This window comes from Heteronotia binoei, chromosome 4, assembly GCF_032191835.1.
Source record: "Heteronotia binoei isolate CCM8104 ecotype False Entrance Well chromosome 4, APGP_CSIRO_Hbin_v1, whole genome shotgun sequence".
In the NCBI taxonomy this organism is placed as follows: Eukaryota; Metazoa; Chordata; class Lepidosauria; order Squamata; family Gekkonidae; genus Heteronotia; species Heteronotia binoei.
The window spans coordinates 69,619,638-69,632,549 of record NC_083226.1 but is presented as its reverse complement, the minus strand read 5'-3'; the positions used below and the strand labels follow the sequence as shown (position 1 = coordinate 69,632,549).

Genomic DNA, 12,912 nt, shown 5'->3' with positions numbered 1-12,912 from the left:
CCTTTCTTCCCATAAAATCATATTCTTTTGTATTTTAAAAAAGGTTAGATGCAAGCAATAACACCTATGCTAGTCTGTCTTAGAGAGCAGTTTGCAATACTGTTATGGCAGGGGAACACAACACAGAAATACCATGGTCTGATTTTCATGCATTCCTTCCTAGAGCACAGGAGTTGGTAGGAAATAGAAGGGAAAGAACATGCTGCTTTTAGAGAGGTGCAAGAGGTCACTCCAGTAAACTAAACCATTCACTCACTACAGCAATATATAACTCTGGGGAAAATGGTTCCACAGTGATCTTCATAGTGTTTAATCTGTTTTAGTCAGTTGTAAAAGTGGAAATACTTTCCTTTGTTTTGATTTTTGTAGATGTTATCCATTCTGCCACCTGTTGTGCAAATAAGTTTAGTCAACTTTTGAGTATTAGTTGCTTAAGCATATAGCACATACACAGAAGTATATATTAAAGGAATACTATATCCAGGAGTTCTATTCATCTTTTTGAGTAATAACTGCATTGTTGTAGTATTATACACTGACTGGTTGCATGTTCAGCTTGGAAGGGTTTAATCTGTGGAAGGAATTAATCCAGAATCTAGAAATAGCAAACACTATAAGAGCAATCAGAGTGACATTTTTCTTCCTGTATTTCTAATTAGAATTGCATTTGCATGGAGCTGAGGCACAAAGTATGTTTTGTTGACTTTGGTAGTGTCTCAAACCTTTGTTTTTTTGGAAACCTTTGTCTTTTTTTCTCCATTCTTTTTTAATTAAACTTTAAAAAAAAAAGATATACAAGTGCAGTCAAATATTCACAAAATTTTAACCCTTTAAATTCCACCCCCCCCCCAGACAAAAACCCATAATAACACATCTATAACACATCTAGGATCAGATTCAGATAGACAAAGTTAAAGCAGTAGATACAATATGATCAACATAAAGCTGCAAAATAAACTCCCTACATAGAGAATACATACTGACATGTTCAAAAGAGGCTCAGCTTATAGAATGCATGGAATGCACAGGGTGAACTAACTTCCCAGAAAAGGAGGGTGAAGGGGAAGGGGAGAAAAACAAACAAACAAAAATATACACAATAAAGACAAAATGTCACTGCTTCTGAAGGCTGTGCTAAGTATCCCAAAATTAGAATGTACCGTTTATATATTGGAACATGGAAAAATCTCTCTCTCTCTATTAAAAAAGAGAAATCCTTTGTGATTTTTATCCCATTTATAGTACAAGATTTCTCTTCCAAACCATATCTTGCAACCAGCTTTCCAGTCCAACAAGGCTGATTTTATTTATGCCAGTTTCTTATGGGAGATACTCTGTTCAAATGCACCCTCACATGGTGAAAACTGGTATTTATCATGACAACATACCACCAGTATTTTTTGATAGTCATAAGACATTGAACATCTCAGGGTGATATTCAGGCAAACAGGTAAAAAGTAAAAACTCAAGTTACACAGATTCTTTAGATTGTCAAAATTCCTGTTGTTATTTCCAACGGTTTTTGAAACTTAATCTCATCCCTTCTGCAGTTTGTTACATTCTCTTTCATGCTCTTGTAACTCTTGTTCTTCCTCTAACACCATATTGCTCCTTCCTTCAGTAGGACTGTAATATCACTACCTTGCATTCCTGTTTCTCTCCTGTCCGTAGTTATCTTAATGACTTGGACCGTATAGCAGATTCTGGCTATCTGCCTACCCAACAAGATGTGCTTAGAGTTCGAGTTCCAACAACAGGAATTATTGAATATCCATTTGACTTACAAAGTGTCATTTTCAGGTATAGATTCAATTATGTTTTAACTACTTGATATGTTACTTTTCAGCTCCCTTATCAGGTGTATGAAATTTGTTGCTTAGCAAATATAGTCATAGAAATTGCTAATTTTAAACTGTACATGTTTTTTGAGAAAACAAGATAGAACATGATTGCAACTTCCACAAGGGTGCAAATTCAACCTTCTTACTGTTAACTATAAACAGAACATATATGAACATATGAAGCTGCCTTATACTGAATCAGACCCTTGGTCCATCAAAGTCAGTATTGTCTACTCAGACTGGCAGCGGCTCTCCAGGGTCTCAAGCTGAGATTTTTCACACCTACTTGCCTGGACCCTTTTTAGTTGGAGATGCTAGGGATTGGACCTGAGACCTTCTGCTTACCAAGCAGATACTCTACCACTGAGCCACTGTCCCTCTCCTAAACTTCATTAAGTGTTTGTATTTGATTAATGTGCAAGTACAACTTTGTAGGGTACAACATTAAGTTGCACCTAAAGCTTTTCCCCTGTGTTTGCACATTTTTCTGCATACACAGAATATTTCTATTTCAGACTCTTCAGTGCCAATTTAGGATGTATATATTATAGATTTTATCCCCAAGCCAGTCAGTTATTGGGATTAATTAGCAGTTTATTAATGTAAAATCCTCTGTGCAATCGTTGCTCAACTTTATTATATAGTTTATTTTTTTGCTAGATTGTCACCAGTAGTACATGTTTTACAATAACTCAAAAATTTGAAAAAGTTCAAACTGTAAATTAATTCCAGCAGAAAACCGCAGTGTTTCAGAGTTTTTAAATGTAATTATAATTTATCAGTAATGTTTTACAACCTGTTTTCAAAAAACTTTTAACTTGAACTTGTAAGAAACTACTTCTTCCATGATGTATGTGACATTCAGTCTCTCAACAAAAACTACAAAAGCCTGATTGAATAAATAAAGCATTCTAGCCAAAGAATTCTTAATATCATAAAGCTGTATTCAGAAAATTTAATGGTGAGATCTCATTGTAGTTAGGTTACTGGTCTAAGGACTGCATAACAGTAAACAAACAAACATTGTAGTTAGGTTGAAACATATGATGTTATTGGGTTTCTGTTAATCTAATCCTAATTTCTGTAGGTCTCTCACAAAAAAGATATGTCTTTCATTTAAATATGACAGATAGCGCCAGTGTATGGTTATTTGGTTCAGTTGTCATTCAAATTGATTTTAAGAATTTGCATAATACTATGTAAGTGTTTAATCATAATTGTTATATCTTAGTTTCTTTATCTTTGTGGATTTTGCTAACATTGCAGAATGGTGGATGTGGGAGGCCAAAGATCAGAGCGAAGAAAATGGATACACTGCTTTGAAAATGTCACATCTATCATGTTTCTGGTAGCCCTTAGTGAATATGATCAAGTACTTGTGGAGTCAGACAATGAGGTAAGCAATGGTTCAAAAAATGTACTCTTCAGCATAAGGAAATATCCACTCCCATATAAACCTGCTGAGAATTTACAGCATTCTGATGCTGCACTAAAGATTGCAAAGAAGAATTTTTCCATGATGGCACCAATGTTGTGGAACACCTTGCTTCAAACAAGTTTGTCAGGATGACTATCCAGTGATCTTTCAGAGATGTGTGTGTGTGTGTAAAATATTATCTTTAGAGGGATGTTGAGGGCCTCAGCTAGGTTATGCATTTTTGATTCTTCAGCAGAATTTCACTGCTGAAATTTGTGTTGTATGGATTGCTGATGTCCTAAGTTGTTCTGTTTGTTTGAATTACTTCTGCGGCCTTGAGGGTGGCACACAAATTCAGTGGATCATAAAGGAGTTCATTGAATGGCTCTCTCCTACCCTGCAAGCTTTCCCCCTCCTTCTGGTTGTTCTTGACAATTAGGAGGCTTTTAGGAATATTGTGGGATGCAGCATTTAGGGGGCTCAGCATGTAGAGGGGAATTAGCAGAAATGTCCTCCTTAGTGATTTTGTTTTCTTTTTGGGGAAGAGCTTGTACATGAGATGAGGAGGAGGATTTCTGCAGATTTCTTCTCAAGCTGCAGCCCTCCATGATGCATCCCACTCCATTTCTGAGATTCTTGAGTCTCAGGAATTCTTTTTGCAAGAAGTGCAAGCAGACTGAAAGGAGACATCCATTTTATGAACATTTCACATGTAGGATCCATCTTCTTCTTTATAATTTTCTCAAAGTATACAATGATTGTGAATCCCCAGGGAACTTCAGCTTTGCAAGCTCTTGAAATTAAGAAATTAATTTCAGGTTCTTAAAACCTTTAGATAGTACCCAAAATGATGCTGGGATTTATGCTGGATTGAAGTTCTCTAAAACAGTGGTCCCCAAGCTTTTTGGCAGCAGGGACCAGTTTTGTAGAAGACAATTTTTCAATGGATTGGGGGGGGGGGCGGTGTTTGGTGCTGGGTTCGTTTGTTTTTTTGCTACTCCAGGCTGCCGCCCCCCGCCCATGCAACATTCCTGCCCCACATGGGGGTCTTTAAATGGGGTGGAGACTAGGGCTGATTCTGCCTCCCTCTCCCATTTAAAGACCTCCCACTGATCAGCTGATCAGTAGAGGTCTATAAATGAGGGATAGGTTAAGGTCACAGCAGCGCTGCCCTTTCTGCCAGCCTGGGACCTGGGCAGATGAAAGAGGTCGTGTGGCCTTGCTTCAAGGCTGCCTCCTCTGAAAGGCCATGCCACCTCTTTAGTTCAGGGCTGCTCTGCTTTGCTAGGTTTCTAGCAGGCCATGGACCGGTACTGGTCCGTGGCTCGGTGATTGGGAACCCTTCTCTAAAAGAATACAAAACCCAAAATGAAATAAACTACTACATAATCTCAAATTAGAGCAAATTCACACGTTTATCATACAGTATAAACTGATGATTCAAATGTATGAAACAGCTATGATTTCTTGTCTCCATATCAACTGTTCAGTGAAGGGTTACACTTTCAGTTGAATATTACTGAGAGACTACCATATGTTACAGTGTTTCCTAGTCCACCTCAGGTCACTTCAAGTCAAATGTGTGCTGTGAGGTCTGTGTTTGAAGCTTCCAGCTAATTTTGAAACTTTTTTATTGTATGAGAATATTGTTATCTCTATCAGTCCCTGTGTCAGGTCTGTCAAGTGAGAAGTGCCCTTCACATGAAGAACTAAAAGATGAGTCCCAAAAGATGGCAGGGAGACTGGTACTTAACCAGCAAGTAACTTTATTATTCTACCCAAGATACAGAACAGAAAGAGCAACAAAGCACAGTACAACTGAACTGCTGAATTGCTGTACTACCTTGGCAGTTTACATCTGATGGTCCAATAACAATAATTCATAGTCCTAGTGTGTAGTTGTATTACCTTTGGCCAAACACCCATGTGACAGAAAGCTAAGGGTTAACCAGAAACTGAAGACGCACGGGGCCTGCATCAGGTGACCTGAGGGTGGGGGCAAAGTGCTTGGAGCTCTCAGGGAGGAAAAGTGGTTGAGTGACAGAAGCTGCTGAGGCAGTCATTCAGTCAGTTGGTGTCTGACAGAGTTGGGGCCTGTCAGAAGTCTGTCAGTGTTGGAGCCTGACAGAGACTGAGTGGGTCAGTTCGTGCCTGTCCGAGGCTGGGAGGGCAGCTGATCCTGTGAAGGAGCTTGAGACAGTGATGGGAAAGTCTTCCAGAGACTGCAAGCTCGACAAAACCAGTCAAGAGGGCTGTGTGTGAGGAACAAGAGTGAGTCAGTCAACGGTCACAGACACCTATAGACAACTCTGAAGATCTAGTGAGGTGGTTGAGGGAGTGGATGTGTGTCTGAGACACCAGAAAGACTGGTAGTAGTGGCTCCAGTCGAGGGGTGAGACTTGGTACATCATACCCAAGAGGCCAGCCTTTGCTAGAGGTGGAGAGAGCAAGATATAGGGAAACTGTGAACTGTGTAACTGAGAGAGACTCACAAGAAGAAAGAAGTTATTGTAAAGCTTGAAACAACTGAGCAACGTGTTAGCCTGTGTAAATATCTCCCATATCCCCAAGTTAAGACTTTGTGTTATAATAAATCTGTGGTTTGAGTTAAAGTTCTTGAGAGCCTATATTTTTGGGGAAAACTACAAAGCTGCTGTGGTCCCCTACGAAGAGAATTCTATTTCCATCAAATAACAAAGTAAAATACCCCGAAGAGACTGAAATAAAGAGATCCAGTGAGGCCGTGAGGTTGGCGCTGCTATAACCCAATTTAAATTATTCCAGATTATGTTCTGCCCACATGGCCTGTCCAGAGCATACCATGGGGAGAGAGGCAGTAAATGCTTACCCAAAAGGGACCAGAAGGCTTGATGGGATCAGTGGGAAAGAATTTCAAATAAGAAGGAAGGAATCTTGAATCAGGATTGAAGGGAGGGGTGCACTGGGGAAAGACTAGATGGAAATAAAGCAGGCAAACCAGGGATAGGAGATGGAGAACCTAAGGAATGAGGAGTATGTAGAAGGATATAGAGTTAAATCTGGGAAGGAATACAGGATGGAAGAGAGAAAAATATGCTCTGTTTTGAAGAGGGAAGATCCAATGAGTCTGTGCTTGTGTTTCTGGAAGAAGATACTAGAGGGGAACAAGCTACAATAAGGTACTAGAGAAGATACTAGAGGGGAACCAGCTACAAACTACAAACAGCAGGTCTTGATATTACTTTTTTGTGCACCAAGATCTAGCCACCAATGAGTGGGTGTCCCTTCTGGTAGCCAAATTTGGTAGAGAATTAGGATCTGTGATAGCATTGGGCCACATACGCAGGATCTGGTTGCCCATTGGTAGAATATGAGCTGCATCCTGATCTGTTATCATTTGTTAGGACTGAGCTGTCATAGGACAGTGCAGAGATTCTTTTATAAAATTGGAGTGCCAGAGGATATATCAGGAGATGTGACAGGAGGTGGGTTTGATTGTAGATTATTAATTTAGGATGGGAGGCAGATGTGACTAATAATTGCAGACAATGTCCAGGAGATGGGCTAATGGGCTTTCTTCAGGTTATGATCATCCAGAAAGCTATACTGTGAGAGAGACTGCAAGAGCTGTGGCTATCATCTTGAAAACTTGGTCATGCTTATGAACATGGCTGGGAGAAATTCTGGCAGGTCAAAAGAGGCTTGATTAATGTTCTCCTGCAGCATTCAGTCCATCAGGCTACTTTTTCAAAGCGCCCAGGAGTATTCTTGATTCAATCAAGAGGCCCTGCCTTAATATCAGAATGGATGGAATTCATATGCACCTGTGACATTTTATGAATCTATCTTTGTGAGTCTTCTCCATCAGTACCTGATGCAGACAGAGGCTATATGTGATTGTGTGTACTTTGTGTTGGGTACCAAGGATGGGTTAAGATTTGTTTACTTAGTTTGAAGGCATTGCTGTCCCCACCATGCAGGGGCAGTGGACCAATTAAAATGATACACACTCAGCAATTAATGAATCATTCTGGTTTCCAGGCAGCTCTCTTTGGGAATTCTGAAAGTCTCCCCTGGGTTGTGATGAAGGGAACTCTGACTCTTGAAAGTGTATACCCCAAACATTTTGTTGGTCTCTAAGATGCTACTGGCCTCAAATATAGCTGTTTGAGGCATTATGAAAGCCTAAGTAGCTACATAGAATGATAGGGAGGTTGGGACTATAAGAGAGTCACTCCTAGATAGGCTTCTAGCTCTGTGGTTAACGAGGGAGCTGGGGAATATGAAGGGAACTGGCAGTTGACTAGGATGACACTGACGGAAGACTTGGTCTGAATCAGACAGAGCACACCATAGAACCCAATTTGCAGGCCTGAGGTGGCAGTACTGGCAGCAATGAAGACTTTTTTCCCCCTTCACCATCATTGCATGATCACCTCAGTTAAAGTGGTTCATTACTTGATGACATTTGAGTGTGATAGTTGCCACTTGTGCTTTTGGTCCATGTCCATCCTAGCTTCTAATATAATGCCTGAAAAACCAAAAGACCTTTCTAGCATTTATGAAACCATAAGAATTTTCACATTGTTCTTTACTGTTATTACACAATTATACAGTTTATCACATTCATAAAGAGATAAAGTTTGTAAGCAAACACATTTAAATACAGTTATAATTCTTCAATATAAAGTTTCTGCATTTCATGTATATAGATCCTAGAGCATATGAGTTGCAACTTAGTAAATTTTTTGCATTTTTGCTTAATGTGACAAACATTTTAAGATTATTTTATGCTATTGTAAATTTTTAATATCGAGTTTCAGTATAAGTTGAAAAAAATAAATTATAACTGACCAAATTCATTAATCATACTACAGGATGATGCAACAGAATTGGATTAAGAATTTCAGCAGGTCAGTAAAATACAGCAAGAATGTTCTGTCATAGACAGTGATATTCTATTCTCAATGAACTTAGGGTATGCTTTAGGATGCCACTCATAGTGTACTATTTATATTGCAAAATTGTGCAGTTATAATTTGTGTAGTTATTTTCGAATCATGTCATACCAAGTATTTATGGCACATATAAATTTGCTTTCCCAAAGTTTAGCAGTTTGCATTTTTGCAGCTAAATTGGAACAATTAAATCCTTGAAGGTTTTTTGAAAAGGGATCTTCATTATGCCTCCAGGGACCTGCAGCTGGGGAACTGGTATTTTATGTCCCTCCCCCCCCCTGCCCAGTGTGGTTAATGATCTTGCCCAGAACTTTCACTTTTGGACTAGACCTCCCAAGATATAAATAAGAACTATTTCTTCTACATTTTTTCCAACATGTTTTCGAATATTATGGATGCATATTATGGATTTTATCCAGTGTCATGGATATAAATGGTATATAATTTCAAAATTTTGTTTAAACTATCAGACTGTATATTCCAGGTAAGCAGTCTGAGGGAAGCCCAAATGGCCGATAAGCTAAAAAAGAGGAGTGTTTGTTTGTTTTCATTCCTTCCCAAAGATACCTCGCTTGCTCTTGGGTGGCTGTTGATTCATACTATTTTACTCTGCCTTTTGGCCCAAAAATTGGTGTTTCAGCAAGCCCAACATATCTTGCCTGTAGCTGGTGAAGCCTACAAATCCAATAAATACAAGCTCATGCCTTCCTTTCTCCTATCATAATAGTCTTGCTTACATTGTTCCTGTTCACTAAGAGGAAAGAGCAGATAAAAATGGGCATATGTAATTTATATAATTTGAACAGTAGATGGTGTGAAAAACCTTGAGATGTGCAGGAGAAAGGCAGGGATATAAATGTTTTTTATATTTAAAAATACCCTCTAGACCAGGGGTGTTAGGAGGGATAGATCTGACACAAATGGGATTTTGTGGGGCCAGACCATGCATGTCATAAAATATAATGTGAGGTAGAGGAGATATAAACTGTATAAAGGACAGAGACAAACACAATTAAAGATATTATTTTTAACTTAAAATACAAACTTTAACTTAAAATAAAAACATGCTTAAAACTCTTGCAATATTTTGTTTAGAATGAAAATGTAATGTACTGAGGGACGAGACGTGTTGAAGGCAACATGCTTTATTAGCGAGTACATCACAAAAGAGGGAAACGCGGGCCGGGTCCCGATTATATACATATCTCGGAACAACCCTCAGCCTGGCCAGGTCCAATCTTGGCCAGTTAAACTTCCCACCACAGATCTTGATTGGCGGAGCGTATTTGCGAGCTACGTCCGGGGACCAGTGGACTTCCACTGGTCACCTCCGTAGCGTTCGCTGTGTTCTAACTTCAGGACTGAAATGCAAGACCCAACAGGAAAGGTGTGGGAATAATAGGATTTGGCAATGCAGTTTTTAAAATAAAACATCAAGAAAAAGCACAAAGATCACAGCAGAAACTAAAAATATAAAATGTTCTGAGCCTGAGAATACAATGAAATGGCACTCCAAGTTTCTCCCCCTCTCCTCCTCCCCAGGTTCTGCTCAGATTGACAATAGCTCTCCAGTGTAATATCCCCCTTTGGGCTCCAAGGCTAGAGTACTCACTAACCATTCAGCAGAGACAAGATAGCTCAATGCAACAACACTTTATTTTCAGGGACAGCTAGCTGTAGGGACACTGAAGTAAAGTAAAACTGCACTGAAACACATTGCAGCACAGACGAAGTTGCAAGGAAAATGTGGAATAGATTTTCCATTAAGGTCTCTGAGCCCTATCTGTCTGGGTACAGAGAACTTAATGGAAAATTCATTCCATGTTTTCCTTGCAGCTTTGTTTCCTGCTGCAGTCAGCAAAGACAAGGCAGAAAGAGCAGGGAACTTCAGCAGCCTCAGAACTTCAAAGGGTGAGGACAGGAGGGGGGAGAAAAAAGCCCTGGACAGGCCAGTTATGGCCCGCAGGCCAGATATTTGACACCTCTACTCTAGACTAAAGTGTTTGAAAGCCTCTAGTTTTGACTAAGTAGTTTGATTTGTCTAAAAATTGTATTCTTATCAATCTTATATTGTAGTAGCTACCCATGGTTTTCATATGTGGGTGGGTAGCTAAATCTGTGTATCAGGACCTCATGGAAACTAAAGAGATTTTTGCAGAAAATCTTTCTTAAAATACATAGGGAGATTTAAATCCCCTGAAAAGTGCAGAAAATGCACTAATCTATGGTGGTCAATAGCAGTGGCATCGGGTCTCGACACTGGGCCTGGAGGCCATGCAGCCCAGGGCTTCATGCTGGTCCCAGTGGCTGCACAGTCCAGGGCTTTGCACTGAGCCTTGGAGCCACCCAACCTAACAACTACATTAGGCATGCCCCCCGGTTAAGTCTGGAAGCTGCACTGGGCATGCTGCCATCAGCAATGCAGCCCAGGGGCCATGCTGGGCCCAGTAGCAGCAGCTCCACAGCCCAGGACTCTGAGTTGCACCTAAGAAAGAGCAGCTCAGGGAGACCCTGAGGACATGCTGGGTTTGACGGCTGCTGCCAGGCAGCCTAAACCTAAGGTTCTGTGCTGGACCCATTGGAGCTGGCAGAGAGCATGGGTGCTGTGCTGGGCTCTGCAAGAGGGTGTGTGTGGGAGATGGGATTCCCCCTTCCCCCGAATTTCACAGTTCCCCACTTGTCTTCTAAATACAGTAGAATACAGTTGTTGTATAGCTCTTTTTGATGAGAATGAGTTTAGCATATTTAATAAGATTTTTCAAAAATATCCCTGTTGAGTCCTGGGGAGGTGTTTGTTCCAAATGTTCTAATAATGTGTAATTCAGCCATTTCCCTTTCTATTCTGTTCTTGAAGTTCCTTTGTAATAAAATAGTTGCTTTGAGGTCACCCATTGAATTTCCTAGAAGGTTGAAGTGTTCTCCTACAAGTTTCTCAGTTTGTGAACCCTGATGTCAGATTTGTAGATTTCACACCCTAAATAAAACTTTGTTGGTCTAAAAGGTGGCATTGGAGTCTAACTTTATTCTACATCAATGGCTGTTATCCAGGACTGCTGTAGGGAACCACCATGTTCAGAGGCAGTATCACTCTGAACACTAGTTACAACAAAAAGCAGAGGTTTTGGATATGTGCTCCTTGGAAAAGGAAAGGAAAGGTCCCCTGTCAGGCCCGTAGCTACGAGGGGGCCTGTGGGGGAACAGCCCCTGACTGCTAGGTAGGGCCCCCTGACTTGGGCCCCCAACCAGCCTCCAGTGCCTCAGCTGCATGCTTCTCCATTCTGCCGTCATCATACACTGTTGCTTCTGCTTGCTTAGGGGACATGATCATACACAGTTTCTTCTGCTTGCTTAGAGGCCGGAAGAATTCTCTGACCCCTCAGCAAGCAGAAACAACTGGGCACTTTGGAGCTCAGGACTGAAACTTAAGCTCTCTGTTGCTTCTGCTTGCTTAGGGGCTGGAAGAAATATCTGACCCCGCAGCAAGCAGAAACAACGGGGCACTTCAGTGCCCAGGACTGAAAGTTAAGCTCAAAGTTGCTTCTGCTTGCTTAGGGGCTGGAAGAAATCTCTGACCCCTTAGCAAGCAGAAACAACGGGGCACTTTCAGCGCGCAGTACTGAAAGTTAAGCTCCAAGTTGCTTCTGCTTGCTTAGGGGCTGGAAGAAATCTCTGACCCCCCAGCAAGCAGAAACAACTGGGCATTTTAAGTGTCCAGGAATGAAAGTTAAGCTCTGTGTTGCTTCTGCTTGCTTAGGGGCTGAAAGAAATCTCTGAACCGCCCCCCCCCCCAGCAAGCAGAAACAACAGGGCACTTTCAGCACCCAGGACTGAAAGTTAAGCTCCATGTTGGGCTGACATTGGGCTAGAGGGCGCCTGCAAGAAGAGGCCATTCTGGCCCTCAAGTGGGGCAGTGGGGGTAGGGGATGGATGGCTCCATTGCAGACAGGGCAGGGGAGGGTAGGCTGGCGTACACAAGTGGAGGTCCCGGCTGCAGTCTGGAGCTGGGGATTAGTGGAGAGGTGATGTTTATTTATTACTCATTTATGGCCACATCTTCATCCAAGAGAATTTGGAATGGCAGCATGACATCCAAGGGAAATATTAGACATCCAAGGGAAATGAGTAATAAATTAGTGGAGAGGAGTTTTCTGGCCTGGTCTCGCTGGCTACCTGAGCAAGGGTGGGAGCTGTGCTTGGGCAGCCTCGGCTCGCCCTCCAACAGGAAGAAAACCATATTGAAGGTCTTGTAGCCCCAAAAGTCAGTTGCGACTTGATGGCGCCTTCCCCCCCACCCCTTGTCTTGCCGGGCTTGCCTAGCTGGATCATGCTACAGGTAACTGCAGGAGACCATGTGGCACGTATCTAAACCTCTGAGTGGCTCCCCACCAGAGCTGCTGGAAGAAGGGTGGAAAGGGATCACCTTGGGGCAGCTTTGGGGAGGGGGAAGGCTGTATGGCAGCGAGCTGGCAGCTTTCCTTCTCAGCGGTGGTAGGAGAGAAGGCCATGGAGGTTGGGGCCACTATGTGCCCCCTGAAAAAAATCAGGGCCTCCCAGTTCTTCAAATCCTGGCTACGGGACTGTCCCCTGTGCCAGCACCAGCCGTTTCTGACTCTGGGGTGACGTTGCTTTCACAACATTTTCATGGCAGACTTTTTACAGGATGGTTTGCCATTGCCTCCCCCAGTCATCTACACTTTCCCCCCAGCAATCTGGTACT

General features: G+C 41.7%; 1 protein-coding gene across 1 annotated transcript in view; it reads left to right on the top strand.

The window, feature by feature from the left end:
• LOC132570621 (guanine nucleotide-binding protein G(q) subunit alpha) overlaps positions 1-12,912 on the top strand; it is a 232,842-nt gene that overhangs the window by 198,372 nt on the left and 21,558 nt on the right. The window contains exons 4-5 of the mRNA XM_060237486.1: positions 1,672-1,800; positions 3,108-3,237. Coding sequence (XP_060093469.1) covers positions 1,672-1,800; positions 3,108-3,237 — 259 coding nt within the window. The remainder of the gene's footprint in view (positions 1-1,671; positions 1,801-3,107; positions 3,238-12,912) is intronic.